Source organism: Mesoplodon bidens (assembly GCF_964165515.1).
Source record: "Mesoplodon bidens genome assembly, chromosome: Y".
NCBI lineage: Eukaryota > Metazoa > Chordata > Mammalia > Artiodactyla > Ziphiidae > Mesoplodon > Mesoplodon bidens.
In genome coordinates, this window is record NC_138180.1 from 48,101,058 (window position 1) to 48,117,338 (window position 16,281).

The following is a 16,281-nucleotide window of genomic DNA, read 5'->3' on the forward strand; positions in this document are numbered from 1 at the left end:
TGTTTTAGTAATGTTGAAGGAGGTCTCAGCTCTGGGATCCCACGACTCATGTGATGAATGGTGGAGAGCCCTCAATAAGGTTTTTTTTTTTTTTTTTTTGAGGTACGCGGGCCTCTCACTGCGTGGCCTCCCCCGTTGCGGAGCACAGGCTCCGGATGCGCAGGCTCAGCGGCCATGGCTCATGGGCCCAGCCAGTCCATGGCATGTGGGATCTTCCCGGACCGGGGCACGAACCCGCGTCCCCTGCATCGGCAGGCAGACTCTCAACCACTGCGCCACCAGGGAAGCCCCCCTCAATAAGTTTTGATATAATAAATTGGTTTTCAATTGCTTATGAATAAGAGCAGCTTTTATATACTACCCGTCCCAGGTAGGACAAGATTGAATCCCTCTGTAGCTCAGAGATCTTGTGAAGTCATTGTTTTAGTAGCTGACTACATCCCTTTAGATTCTGCTAATACTTCTCCTCATTTTCTGTTTTGCTCACGTCTAAAACATCCCACAATAAAAACACAACAGCAACAAGAGCAACAACAATTAAGGAAAGCAAAGACCTAAGAAGTCTCCTAAACATTACTAATCATTTAATGTTGCCTAAGTATACTTCAGTGAGTTGTAAATATGTACCTTATCACTGTTTTTCCAGACAATGATAGTAAAAGATGTAATTAAGAGTTGTGTAGGGCTTCCCTGGTGGCGCAGTGGTTGAGAGTCCGCCTGCCGATGCAGGGGATGCGGGTTCGTGTCCCAGTCCGGGAAGATCCCACATGCCGCGGAGCAGCTGGGCCCGTGAGCCATGGCCGCTGGGCCTGCGCGTCCAGAGCCTGTGCTCTGCAATGGGAGGGGCCACAGCAGTGAGAGGCCCGCGTACTGCAAAAACAAAACCAAAAACACACAAAAAAAGAGTTGTGTAAAGTTATGTTTATAAATTGCTGTTCCACATTGCTCTTGCATTTTTTTCGCCTTTGATGATGGTTTGAACCGTTCACAGGAACTTTGATGTGTCTTTTAAACCATATTTCCACTGTTCCTTTCAATTGTTTGGTACACAGCCTCACACGAAAGTTGCTTTCAAAAGTGCAGTTAACATAGCTGCCAATAACAAGTGGAAACGTATTGGAAGAACAATACGTTATTTGGTGAATGTGCTCAAGAGACCACAGTTCTCTTAGTTTCAGGAAAAAGGTATTAACCTGCATTGAAATTGTGATGGCTCCTAAACTAGCTTGGTTGATTGAGGAGCATCTTGTTGGGACGTGAAATGAAGAGATGTGTCCTTGGGCTAAAATGCTGACCCCCTCACCAGCCTTTTCGTATGAACCCACTTTCCTCTTCTGCGCTGGAGGGGCTACACTTCCGTGCTGCTCTTAACACCTTCCCACCATGGGATTCATTTCTTCGACACCCCCATCTTTTTTGAGAAATACGCCTCATATCTGCTTGCCTTTTTTGAGACTTAGCTTCTTCCAGAAGCCCTTGCATTGGAGAAAGCGCATTCCCTCATACTTGATGTCTATGGCAAGATGCATACTTTTCTCGGGTTGTGTTATTTGTGCAGCGTATTCTGAGATTTTGAGATCTGAGCTCAGAACGTTCCTGGGTGGTGTTCTAAGGATCAGCCCTGGAGGGGAAGTGGACGGAGCCTGGAGCGGGAGGCGGATTCGGGCTGCGGGCCGGAGCAACTGCAGCCACCGCGGGTCCCATCGCACGCCCTGCAGCTTAGGGTGCCTTGAAAGTTACCCTGAATGGGACAAGGTTGGTCCTTTGTTCCCCAGCATCAACCAGGCATTGGATATGGGCTTCTCCCTGAAGAAACATGGTCTTGGGTCGGCTCTCTTCAACCAAGTACCACTTCCGGGCGGGGAGAGAGGGAGTTTAGCTGTGAGCCGTCAGTTCTAACAGTCTCAGGAGCCAGGAATGTGTTCATTTCAGTCACGTGGTTGGGATGTGGGGCCATCTGGGTGGTCCATGCGGTATTTCCTACAGACAGTTACTCTTATTTTGTAGAACAGAATTCTCCTACAGTTCCAACCATTGGCACACCTTGGCCCTCTCACCCACCAGAACTCTTCTGTCTTACGCCTTTTAAACTCCACTTTTCCATGCTGAGCACAAGCACCTGCCATTTTAGTGCTTTTGTTTCCTTTGCACAAGCGCTGTCTCTCGTTCACCGCAAGACCTTCATTCTGGAATCCCTCAAAGTTCAGATAGTCTCTTGGCCTAGTGTTTACCACATGTGCCACATTGTAAGGAACGTTCGGGGCATCTGTTAATCTACAGGTTCCAGGGTCACGTCTAGGTCTACTGAGTCAGTCCCTGAGAGCCTTTATGTTGAACACATTTCCCAGGTGATTCTTTTTTTTTTTTTTTTTAAAGAAGATGTTGGGGTAGGAGTTTATTAATTTATTACTTTTGCTGTGTTGGGTCTTCGTTTCTGTGCGAGGGCTTTCTCTAGTTGTGGCAAGTGGGGGCCACTCTTCATCGTGGTGCGTGGGCCTCTCACTGTCGCGGCTTCTCTTGTTGTGGAGCGCAGGCTCAGTAGTTGTGGCTCATGGGCTTAGTTGCTCCGCGGCATGTGGGATCCTCCCAGACCAGGGCTCGAACCCGTGTCCCCTGCATTAGCAGGCAGATTCTCAACCACTGTGCCACCAGGGAAGCCCCCCAGGTGATTCTTTAACCAGGGAAGTTTGAAAGTACTCTTACATTGACCCTTGTAATTTCCTGCTGAGTCCTGTCTAGGACCCGTGATGCATCATTTTAATCTTTTTTTTTTCCCCCCAGTAGTTTCATTTTCTTGCCCATTGGCTACTCTCTAGCTATAAAATTCTAACTCTAAATCTGTCAGGCCCTAATAGCTGCCTCCTTGGATGTCAGTTCAGTGCTGGGTACTGCCCGAGAAGACTGCACACCTGTATGGAGTGGTGTGACTGTAAATCCATAGTCTCAGCCGCAGGTAAACATCTGAACTGTCCACCCATCCTCCGAGTGTACCTCGGGTCCACTCCAGCTCTCATCTTCCTCCAGCAACGAGTGCACTTCTCACTTCTCTCCTTAAATTCCCTCCCCCATTACACTCACTTCTTGTGGAAAATCTCCTCAGTTCTGGTCTCATTGGGAAGAATGAAGGGCACAAGAAGCTCCTTCCTCCCACCTTCCCATCAGGACAGATTGTGTACTCACATCGCACATAGACATCATCGGAGCTGACACTGGGTTTACCTTCGGTGTTTGCGGTGTGGGCAGGCCTTCCTACATCCGCTGACCATGCCCTGCTCTTTATCAGCACAGACCCACTTTCTAGAAAATAGTTACCAGTTTAATAAATCACCCACTAATTATTTCCTGGCTGTGGGTTAGGGAAAGGGGGAATAGTCCCCAAAAGAGTAACTATGAAGATATGTTAGTATGGAGAAGAAAGAGATTTGTGGAGAGCTGACATACATCTGTATACAAGATTTCACGGGATCTAAGAAGCCATGGGCAACACATCCATTTTTACATAACCCTAAGATTTTTATTTATTTATCTATTTATTTATTTTTGCAGTACACGGGCCTCTCACTGTTGTGGCCTCTCCCGTTGCGGAGCACAGGCTCCGGACGCTCAGGCTCAGTGGCCATGGCTCATGGGCCCAGCCGCTCCGCGGCATGTGGGATCCTCCCAGACCGGGGCACGAACACGTGTCCCCTGCATCGGCAGGCGGACTCTCAACCTCTGCGCCAGCAGGGAAGTCCAACCCTAAGATTTTTAAAAAGTGATTGTAAATAATGACAGATGGTTTAATGATGGTCATTTACGAAGCATCATTTGGTCTCACTAACAACTTGTTGCTTTGTTAACAGCTTTCATCTGGTCCAGCAGATTTGGTGATTTCTTCTGCCTTCGTTTGCATTTTTGCATGAGATTGTGAATCCTTTTGTTCATATATTAGTAAGAATGTGTAACACAGATTCATCTACCTGTGACATACTGCTTCCTTAAATCCTATAAAGTATTAGTTATTAGTTACAAGAAAATATGAAAATGTGCAAGTTCAGTCTTTCCACCAATGAATATTTGCCGCACCTCTTTAGTCTTTGCATTTCTGAGCACAGAATAATTTTTCCTTTCAATGTCCAATCTTAGCCTAATTATTTTAATCACATTTTTTAAAATTAATTTTTACTGGAACATAGTGGATTTACAGTGTTGTGTTAGTTTCTGCTGTACAGCAAAGTGAATCAGTTATACATATGCATATATCCACTCTCTTTTAGATTCTTTTCCCATATAGATCATTGCAGAGTATTGAGTAGAGTTCCCTGTGCTGTACGGTAGGTTCTTAGTAGTTATCTATTTTACATATAGTAGTGTGTATATGTCAATCCTAATCTCCCGATTTATCCCTCTCTCCTTCTTTCCAGCTTGGTAACCGTAAGTTTGTTTTCTACATCTGTGACTCTATCTCTGTTTTGTAAATAAGTTCATTTGTACTATTATTTTAGATTCCACGTGTAAGCAATATCTTATGGTAATTTGTCTTTCTCTGTCTGACTTCACTCAGTATGACAATCTCTAGGTCCATCCATGTCACCGCAAATGGCATTATTTAGTTCTTTGTTATGGCTGAGTAATATTCCATTGTACACATGTACCACATCTTCTTTATCCATTCATCTGTCGATGGACATTTAGGTTGCTTCCATGTCTTGGCTATTGTAAATAGTGCTGCAGTGAACATTGGGGAGCATGCATCTTTTCAAATTACGGTTTTCTCCGGATATATGCCCAGGAGTGGGATTGCTGGATCTTATGGTAGCTCTATTTTTAGTTTTTTAAGGAACCTTCATACTCTTCTCCATAGTGGCTGCACCAATTTACATTCCCACCAGCAGTGTAGAAGGGTTCCCCTTTCTCCACACCCTCTCCAGCATTTACTATTTGTAGATTTTTTGGTGACTGGTATGAGGTGATACCTCACTGTAGTTTTGATTTGCCTTTCTCTAATAATTTGTGACGATGAGCATATTTTCATGTGCTTTTTTGCCATCTGTATTTCTCCTTTGGAGAAATGTCTATTTAGGTCTTCTGTCCATTTTTGGATTGGGTTGTTTGTTTTACTGATATTGAGCTGCATGAGCTGTTTGTGTATTTTGGAGATTAGTCCCTTGTCAGTTGCTTCATTTGCAAATATTTTCTCCCATTCTGTAGGTTGTCTTTTCATTTTGTTTATGGTTTCCTTTGCTGTGCAAAAGCTTTTAAGTTTAATGAGGTCCCATTTGTTTATTTTTGTTTTTATTTTCATTACTCTAGGAGGTGGATCAAAAAAGATCTTGACGCAATTTATGTCAGAGAGTGTTGTACCTATGGTTTCCTCTAAGAGTTTTATAGTATCTGCTCTTACATTTAGGTCTTTAATCCATTTTGAGTTTATTTTTGTGTATGGTGTTAGAGAATGTTCTAATTTCATTCTTTTTCATGTAGCTGTCCAGTTTTCTCAGCACCACTTATTGAAGAGGCTGTCTTTTCTCCATTGTATATTCTTGCCTCCTTTATCAAAAATAAAGTGACCTTATGTGCATGGGTTTATCTCTGGGCTTTCTATCCTGTTCCATTGATCTATATTTCTGTTTTTGTGCCAGTACCATACTGTCTTGATGACTGTGTAGCTTTGTAGTATAGTCTGAAGTGAGAGAGCCTGATTCCTCCAGCTCTGTTTTTCTTTCTCAAGATTGCTGTGGCTATTCAGGGCCTTTTGTGTTTCCATACAAATTGTAAAATTTTTTGTTCTAATTCTGTGAAAAATGCCTTTGGTAATTCGATAGATATTGCATTGAATCTGTAGATTGCTTTGCGTAGTATAGTCCTTTTGACAGTATTGATTCTTGCAATCCAAGAACATGGTATATCTCTTCATCTGTGTCAGCTTTGATTTGTTTCATCAGTATCTTATAGTTTTCTGAGTACAGGTCTTTTGCCTCCTTAGGTAGGTTTATCTCTAGGTATTTTATTCTTTTTGATGCGATGGTAAATGGGAGTGTTTCCTTAATTTCTCTTTTTGATCTTTCGAATCACACTTTAGTAATTAAACCCAACATGTATAGAACCAACAAGGTACACAACTCAGTGTCAATGGTGGTAGCGTGCACAACTGGGACCATCAAGTTCACATGTGTGAAGTGTTGACCTCTATGTCATGACTGCCACCTGGCCAGCAGTGATGGTGCACATTCATTGCAGTTGGGGTAAGAAGCACCCCGACTTCAGAAACAATCAGATTTTATGTCTTCATGGTGTATTATCTCAGGACTTTTCCTAAGGTTGTTGAAAGGGTTCGTTCTAGGTCCAAACAAGCGGATCCTGGTTACTAATCATGTTTCCAGAACTCATTGCCTCCTCGTGTCCACCAAACTTTCTTTCTGTGCTTTGTCTCTTAATTCCTGTGGACTGCAGGTGTAGCTGGGATACTCAGATTTTCGTGGGGACCCCATATCCAAAGTTGGACACGATGGCCCGGTGGTTGCCATGGAGACCGAGCTGAAGCTACATAACTGAGCATAGCCTCCTAGTGTCAGAAAGTGCCACCTCTTCATTCAGACACCCACCAAAGGGACTGCTGAGAGGCAGCCCATTGGCAACTGATGGCAGTCCTCATGCCAATGGCTTTAGTGTGGCTGGGTTATAATAATCTTAAAGAGTGCGGAAGGTTTGCTTCGCCTCTTGAAGACAAAAGCAAAATGTGCTTTTATATTAAATTTTAGAGAGGTTTTAACATCTCATGTTTATGCCCAAGGACTTAATATGCCACTTACCCCAGACTTTTGGGACCCTTTCTATCTTTCTTGCCTATTTCATCCACTTCCTTCCCTACGGCTCCTTCTCTTCTTCCCAGTCTTGTCTTTCTCACCATCACTGAGACCAAAACAAATGATCAAAACTAAAGTCAGGGACCCTTCAAAGTAAGGGTTGGAAACAGAAGTGGGTGTGGCCACCTCAAGCCACCCACCTTGGAGATAACCCTTCCAGCACTTTGAAGCAGATGGTCATTCCTACATGATGAACCGTTGTACCTCTGTCCTGCTGGCCTGGGCACTTTATTCCATAGGCATTTACTTTCTAGACAGCAGGTATGGCGACTGGGGAGAGGTTCCTGGAATTGGGAGAATCCACACAATTTACCAGCGAAGTAAAAACTTGAGAGTGATGTCTGAGCATGCCTGCCTTTATAATCGGCGTTCATCTTCATCGACACTGTTTCTTGTCCCTGCTGTGAAGGAGGAGCTGGGAAGAGAATGAAGTTTATACCGACGTTTCTTTATTTTCTAGGTTCCCCAGAAACAAGGCTGTAGTTGTTTAATTTATATAGGTACTCTACTGCTCATGCTTTCCTTACTTTGTAAGATGAGTCATTTACTAAATTTTAGTTAGTACATTGAATGCTCCCTCTAAACCTACCTAAGGTTGGATTTCTTGTGGCACAAGTCATTTATTCAGTCTTGAAATCCTCCAGGGCTCTATGTGATTTTGTGGAGAATGCACAGTTTACCAGCATTTTCTCCTGAAAATATAAATTTTACGACCAAACATGGTTCAGTGAATACATATCCAAAATCACAGCCATGGCAAGAGTGAATTCACAGCTAGCACGTCCTCTTGGAGGAGGTTACAGTCGGAAGACTAGTGCCTGAGGTGTGCTAACGGAAGCTAGTATCTCCGATTCTGTGGTGGGTCCCAGCCTTCTGTCAGAGACAGTAAGCAGTAAAAGCTGCGTCCTCATGTAGCGCTCTCCCACAGACAGAATTTGTAAGCATATTCCTGATTAAAATCCATAGTCAAGTGTTCATGAAAGTAATGTTTTCCCATATGGCGTCGTCGAGCCCTTGCTGTCCTATACATTTTTCTTCAGATGACTCTATTTAGATCTATAAAAAGCTAATGAGCATGATTCTTTCTTAAGTAATTTGTACTTGATTCTGAATACAAGTTTTTGTTCAGATTTTCATATTCTCAGGCCGAATCTCTTGGACATTGACTCTACAGGAAACAAAATAATGAATCTGTTTCCTAAAAGCTCCACCCAGAGAAGATGAAAAATCTGTTCAGCTCCATCTATTTATTTCCTTCTTTTCAGTTCCTCATGATCTAATGATTACGTTTAAATGTATTTGTATGACTCCGTATTCCAGTCATTTATTTATTCAGTCAGTATTCATTAAGGTCATGAGGGAGCCAGTGGTGAGGGGGAGATATAGACACATTCTGTCTTTAAGGAGGTCATAGGCGGGGCTGGGTGGGGAGCGGTGGTGATGATCACTAAGGAAAAACAACACGAATATGTTTATACTTGGCAACTGTGTAGAGTGCCTCGGAAGAGAAGTACAGGTAGGCGCAGAGCATGTGCAACAGGGGAGCTGTTGTAGTCAGGGAGTGGGCGTCAGGGAAGGCTTCCTGGAAGAAGTGGCACTTGCAGTGACCTGAAGGGTGCATGGGAGTTGACTTGGGGAGGGGACAAGTTCTGGGTGGGAGGACAGCACTTACAGAGGTTCTCATTCCTGGACAGGCTTGCCAGGTGTGAAGAAGTGAAGCAAAGAACAACGTGGCCGGGTCCTGCATTCCATTGGTGGGGGCCAGAGGGGAGGGCTGGGTGTCTGGAGAGGTATATTTGTATGGTCCAATACTGTTTTCCTATAGAATTCAGTTCACTGTGAGAGATTTGTAGAATCCAGAGGGAAATGTTTTAGGGGGACTGGTTAATGAAGAGGCTGTTTATTTACTGAGGATGATCCATAACATTTGAAAGAACTCCTACTGTAAACCACAAATGTAAACACAGAGCTTTTTTTACCTTTTAAGTAGACTTTGTTTTAGAGCTGTTTTAGGTTCACAGCAAAATGGAGCAGAAAATACAAAGAGTTCCTGTATACCCTCTGACCCTGTACATGCACAGCCTCTCCTGTTATCACCCTCCCTCCCTGGTGGTACATTTGCTACATTGATGAACCTTCACCGACATGTCATCATCACCCCAAGTCCATAGTTTACATCAGGGGTCGCTCTTGTACATTTTATGGGTTTGGACCAATGTATAATGTATCCACCATTACAGTATCATACAGAGTGGGTTCAGTGTCCTAAAAATCCTCTGTGCTCTGCCTGTTATCCCTCCCTCCCCTCAACCTCTGACAACCACTGATCCGTTCACTGTCTCCATAGTTTTGCCTTTTCTAGAATGTCATAGAGTTGGAATCTTACAATATTGTAGCCTTTTCAGATTGACTTCTTTCACTCAGCAATATGCATTTAAGTTCCCTGAGAAATCTTTTGAATGAATGTATAGTTGTGATGATCACTAGCAAAGATTCATTTTAAAACATATTTTGAGGGCTTCCCTGGTGGCGCAGTGGTTGAGGGTCTGCCTGCCGATGCAGGGGACACGGGTTCGTGCCCCGGTCCGGGAAGATTCCGCGTGCCACGGAGCGGCTGGGCCCGTGAGCCATGGCCGCTGAGCCTGCGCGTCAGGAGCCTGTGCTCCACAATGGGAGAGGCCACGACAGTGAGGGGCCCGCATACCGAAAAAAAAAAAAAAATTGAGCCATGGAAATGCTTAGTCTCAATTTAAGTCTCCTGAACTCCTCTTTTAGCTGTTGAATACATGAGAAACTTCGTGAGTATATCGACAATAGAAAGGAATATCCTTAAAACAATAAATGAAATCAACTATTTTATTCCTTAATTCCAAAGTAATAGGAAAATATTCTGGATTAAAATCAACTGCTACATTCTAATCTATGCCTTCATTTTAGAAACCTTACATTTAACATGAAAAGAAAATCATTGATTGAGTCACCGCTGATTACTTGTGGTTTCATAGGGTTGATTTGTAAAGTTTAGGTCTGTGGCGGGTTTTCTGCAATGGTTTCAACTCAAATGTTCTGTCCTGCTGTTGGGCGGTCACTCAGTATTGAGTTTCCGAAACTGCACACTGGTTAGTCCTTGTGGCTCTTCCACACCATCACCTGCTTATGCTAAAAAACAAGTGGGATCTGTTCTAGTTCTCTTTTTTCTTTGCAAACGGTTGTATCTAGATAACTAGTTTTCATCTCTCTTTATCCTTCCCTTGAGGGCTGTCTTTGAGTGAAGTGTTTACTTGAAGCTTTTGAAGAATTATTTTTCTTAAAGGAAAAAATCAAAAGGCTAGAATGGAGGGACTTTGAAAGTATCATTGAAATAGTGTCTGGGTGCAGTTGATTGAACTTATGTAGACTCTTTGAAAGTTGGATTGACTGGCATTCATGTTTGATCTAGTTAAACCAATAAAATACAGGATATAATCTTTATATAATTACAAACTCCCGCTGTCTGATCCTACCTGGAGGTTACAAGGATGATTCTAGAGGCAGATGTCTTTCATGCCTAATGTACTTTGTCTCTTTATTTTGCTGGCTTTTAGCCAGAGCGAGACTTTTTTATTTTTGTTGTCAATTGGCTTTACTGGTGAAGGCTATTGTAATCCAACTAAAAACTTCCCCCAGGCGGGATGTTGAAATGTACTGGATTCTTGTCTTTTTCCATTGCTTTCCTGCTCAAAGAGCATTCCAGGTAAGCAGCGTAGGTGGATGGTGCAATGTACGTGCACACCTGGCCGAGACACAGTGGCTGGAGTTACTCAGCCACTTGATGCCATGAGGCAGGGTTTGTAGAAGTTCTTTGTAGAGATAAACTGTATTGTATGGCCGATGCTGATTGATACAGGCAAAAGCATAGGGCAGCTGCAATACCTTGACGTGGGTGGGGGGTGGGGACTGTTTTAAGAAAAATAGGAAACCCAAAACCCAAAAAGGAAATAGGGTGGAAATGTGTGTGTGTGTGTGTGTGTGTGTGTGTAGAAAATTTCTGCAGAGAGAAAACTCCATGAATAAATTCAAAAGACAAATGATGCAGTGGAAACATTTTACAACACCTATTACAGACAAGTTATTATTAGGTCTAATTGGTACTAATAGCTGCTACAATTGCTAAGAAAAGAGTAAACCATCCAAAATAGAAATGGTAAAATGCATAGACAGTTCACCGTAAAGGAAATACAAATGGCCAATCAAAGGCAATTAAAGCAATTGCCGTCTCATCACATTGGCAAACATTGGAAAATTGCTACCACCCAGGGAAAAATCCATGATAATTCCCCCCGCCCCCCTCCTACCCCCCAAGCCTCAGTAATAAGATGGAACCATTTAGCATAGGATGAGTGCTACACACAGGAGTTGGGAGACTGTAAGTCCAGGATTACTCCTCAGAACAAACATAATGGCAGACAAAGAAAGTAACATCAATAATCACAATGGCCTTTAAAAAAAACATTTTTTTTTTTTTACATCTAACTCGGTGCCAAATGTTTTGCTAAATACTTTGCATGGATTACCTTTTTAATCTTCCCAAGCAAACTATGACATACTATCTTCAGTAATGAAAAAATAAATGATTATAATCACAATCATCTTTCATGCCTGCTTGCTGTTGCCCTGAATATTTCTTTCTAATGACAGCTTTTCATTTTATGATTAATGGGAAATTTTGCTTAAAATGAAAATGCTTTGGTTGAGGAGATGCATTGATATAAACTCCCAATAAAATGTAGACAACAGATGGGCTTTGTGGCCATTGGGGTATACGAGCCAATAGGACAGGGAACACTGTTTCAGCATGGGAGGGGTTAGCAGAGTTTGCATTTGCTGGGCTGCTGAAGACAGGCTTTGCTGGATTCTTTTATTGTTGAGGTTGGACCATTTCATCTACAAAGGGAACAAAAGGATTCTAAGCAAGGTGTGCCATGAACAGAGCGTCTCACAGATCTAATCCTCTTTTTTTTTTTTAAACCCTCTGACATGTACTAAATAAAATACTTTATTTCCAATAAGTCAAAATCCACTGTAATCTGCTTTCTACCTATTCAGCCGACCTCCTCTCCTATTGTCTGCTCCAGCCCATCCATCTGATCTGCTGTTCCCTGAGCTTACAGCGTTCAGGACTGTCTGGACCAATTCTACTCTCCTTCCAAGATTATAAACCTGGGGATTCCTTCACAGCCCACTGTAAATCTCACCCTGTGTCTCACTCAGCTTTCCTCACTGGGGTTCTCACGGTGGAGTTAACCACTGGCTTCAGGATGTCCATATTTTAGTTGCCGTCTTTGACTCCCAGTTTCTTAAGTAGAAAATGGGTAAATGAAACTTGTGTCGTATACAGGATGATGATATGGGGCTGAATATGTCCAGCACCAGAGCGAGTGCCTGTTCTACAGATGTGGACAGTCATGCAATCATGGTAATATTTATAGATAATAATTGGGTCAGTGGCATATTACCCCACGGGTAATATTTTTGTCAGCCACTAATTGGGGGCAGGCAGCAGTTGCCACGCCTACTTTTGCAGGCCCAGTCACCTTTGCGTGGCCTTTGATGGAGGCCACCTCTGTGAGAACCAGGAGCTGGTCCAGTGGCTCGTGTGAAACTTTGAAGCAGAGAACAAACAGGAAGGCCGGTCTGCTGGACCACCTCTAGCTGAGGAGCAAAGGCTTAGGTCAAAGAAAACAGATGCTACAGCAGGAGAGCGTGTGATACATCTCTCAGGAGCAGTGCAGCAAATGCAGAGAGGCAGACATCCAGAGGTCCTGCCCATCTCTCCAGGAAAAGGAAGACCTGGAAGGGAAGGAGGTGGAAGCTGGTCCGAGGTCAAGGGTCCAAGAGCAAGGGGCCGGACCCTCTGACCTGACACAGGGAGGCAGAAGCTCCTCAGACCTGGTGCAGGAGGTTGTCAGGATGTGGCCCTGACCTAGTCTCTTAGATTGGCGTCCATTCACTTTAGCCCTGAGTCTCTTTAGAAGGAACCTCACTGGTTCCCATCTCTGGGCTGTGAGCACAGAGCACTGAAGTTGGGGCCAGGATGTTCTCTGACAGACGTGGTCCTCGGAAGTCCCAGCAGGACCCAACCCCGCATGGACCAGAGACCCTTCCGGGAAAAGACAAGGAGGGTGGACGTTCTCCCAAAGCTGCCCTGGACCCTGTTGTCAGCTTTCCTGTGATAATATACTCCTCAACGTTTGGCCTCTGCTTTTTGTTGCAGTTGTCACCCTATTTATGACCGACAGCTCAGTCTGCCTAACCTCCTCTGTGAACTTTGAGTGTGTCACCAGGCCCAGGGCTCCCTTTCTGAAACACCAATTTGCCCGTCATGCCCTCTTTCTTGCACCCTTTTTACTAACACGTCATTTCCAGTAATTAAACCATGTCCACTGTTTGTCCAACTTTGGCCTCTGCCCAATCTAATTATTTCTCTGATCTTGCCAAAGATCATACTTAACCTCAGCCCAGGCTGTTCATATACTGCTCCAGCTTCAGCCCTTGTTTGTCGGACTGATGTACAATGATATGTAGAGAGAGATAAGGGCCCCCTGAAGATGTGTGGACCTTAATAAGGGGATGAGTAGGTTGATACCAGATTATCTAAAATTGCAGAGATTTTTAGCAATTTGGGGGAGTTAAGACTGTAAAGGAGAAAGTTAGGGCCGCATGGTGCAGAGATTTAATAGCTGAAGCCTTACTGTGGGACTGAGATCTATAGCCGAGTGATTTTTAGATAGGAGGGGAAATTTTCTAATCCTAAACAGTTGAGATCTACCCAGTGGTTTTGGGAATCCTGTAGTATTAAGATATATTATTGTGAATGGAAGAGCAAATATCCATACAATGGAACGTGACAACGAAAAAGAATGAAGTATTGACATATATGACAATATGGATGAAGCAAAAATAGTGTATCATTTAACATCATGTAAAACATTATGAAATGAAAGAAGCCGGACACAGAAGACTACATATTGTATGATTCCGTTTATAAGAAGTGTCCAGAGTAGGTAAATTTATAGAGAAAGAAAGTACGTTCGTGGTGGCCAGGACCTGGGTGGAAGGACTGCTAATGGGTACTGCTTTCTGTCAGGGGTGATGAGAAAGTTCAGAAATTACTGGTGATGGTCGCACAACCTTTCTTCTGAAAACCACTGAGTTATATGATTAACTTTTGTGTTTGTGAATTATATATGAATAAACGTGTAATAAGAGTATTTTTCAAAAGATATATCATTGGTTCAATTTTTGGGGTTTTTTTTTAATAGTGTTTATTTTTGTTGACAGTTTGCTTTATTTATTTATTTATGGCTGTGTTGGGTCTTCATTTCTGTGCGAGGGCTTTCTCTAGTTGTGGCAAACGGGGGCCACTCTTCATTGCGGCGCGTGGGCCTCTCACTATTGTGGCCTCTCTTGTTGCGGAGCACAGTCTCCAGATGCGCAGGCTCAGTAATTGTGGCTCACGGGCCCAGTTGCTCTGCGACATGTGGGATCTTCCCAGACCAGGGCTCGAACCCGTGTCCCCTGCATTGGCAGGCAGATTCTCAACCACTGCGCCACCAAGGAAGCCCCTCAATGTTCTTTTAACTGCAAACAAAGGTGATACTATTCTGTTCATACCGATGTTCTTAAAAGTTTAGGCATTCATACATAGGAGATGGACTATTTTATCTCATACCCAACCTTGAACTTCAAAGAACAAGAGGCCACAGCATCTTAATTTTTGGGTGACTGTTTCTGTTATCTGTTACAACCACCCCAGCCTAGAACAATCTGATGTAAATATCACAGTCCAACCATCACCAAAATTTTAGTCATGTGGAATGACAAGTTTCAAGCAGAAATTCAAATACTAGGGATAATAAATCATAGTCCTACAAAACTATATTCAAAAAGATACAGGCACCCCTATCTTCATAGCAGCACTATTTATAATAGCCAAGACATGGAAGCAACGTAAGTATCCATCGACAGATGAATGGGTAAGGAAGATGTGGTACATATATACAATGGAATACTACTCAGCCATAAAAAAGAAGGAAACAGTGCCATTTGCAGCAACATGGATGGACCTAGAGATTATCATACTAAGTGAAGTAAGTCAAAGGCAAATACCACAGGATATCACTTATATGTAGAATCTAAAATGTGACACAAATGAACTTATCTACAACACAGAAACAGACTCACAGACAGAGAGAACAGACTTGTCGTTGCCAAGGGGGAGGGGTGTTGGGGACGGGAAGGATTGGGAGTTTGGGGTTAGGAGATGCAAACTACTATATATAGAGAATGGATAAACAACAAGGTCTTACTGTAGAGTACAGGGAACTCTATTCAATATCCTGTGATAAAGCATTACTGGAAAAGAATATGAAAAAGAATGTATATATTTATATAACTGAATCACTTTGCTGGACAGCAGAAATTAACACAACATTGTAGATCAACTATACTTCAATAAAATACATTTTAATAAACAAATAAATCCTAGTCCTAGTATTTGGTACATGTTGAGTAGCTGTCAAGCTGTGCGAAGTGGATTGTGTCTCACTTAGTTATCCCACTGACCTCATGCAGAAGGTATTGTCCTTATGCTTTGCAGACAGATACAGACTGAGGGACAGACATAGTAAGCCCCTTGTCCAGAGTCACACATCCCAGTGAAAGGGAAAGAGGAGGTTTTTCCCGTGGGATTTGACTTCCAGGCTCAAACACTTATTACTGAATTGGTTAAAATTGAAAGCCTCCAGGATGCCAACTTGTACATTTACCACAGGTACTCACTACGGAAGAACCGTCTAGCGGTCATTTTCCTGTTGGTCTGTATTCTGTTGCTCAGCACACCTGAGAGATGGCTCAGACACTTTTCCTTTTGAAACACCTTGAAATCTTCATTATACATTATACATATGTATTTGTATCATAAAGTCCAGGGCAAAAAATGATATCCTATTTTAGGAAGAGGGACATATATCAGGGTGCTAAAATTGGTCTGTCATTAATGCAGGTATTTTAAAATGATAGTAATACACACAGGTATATGTAGATTTCAAGTAGAAAATTATTTAATGAGTCAATATTTCTTTTTCTTTTTGCAGAACAACGGTTCCCTGGTTTGGTGCCAGAATCACAAGCAATGTTCTAAGGTATGTTCCCTACAACTATATCAGTATTTTAAAAAAACGTTTCATTTTGTAACAACTGTAGAGTCACAGGACGTTGCCAAGCTAGTACAGAGAAATCACATGTACTCTTCACTCATTTCCCACCAGTGGTTACCCTTTACGTATATGTAGAACAATATCACAAGCAGAAAATTGCCTTGGTACAAGGTATGTATATAGTTCTATGAGATTTTATCACATGTATGGATTTAGTTAGTGTAGCCACCACTGCAATC

The 16,281-nt window shown here is 42.8% G+C and overlaps 1 protein-coding gene across 1 annotated transcript in view; it reads left to right on the forward strand.

Moving 5' to 3' along the window:
* LOC308609689 (anosmin-1-like) overlaps positions 1–16,281 on the forward strand; it is a 198,379-nt gene that overhangs the window by 23,057 nt on the left and 159,041 nt on the right. Inside the window, exon 2 of the mRNA XM_081223401.1 lies at positions 15,980–16,027. Coding sequence (XP_081079527.1) covers positions 15,980–16,027 — 48 coding nt within the window. The remainder of the gene's footprint in view (positions 1–15,979; positions 16,028–16,281) is intronic.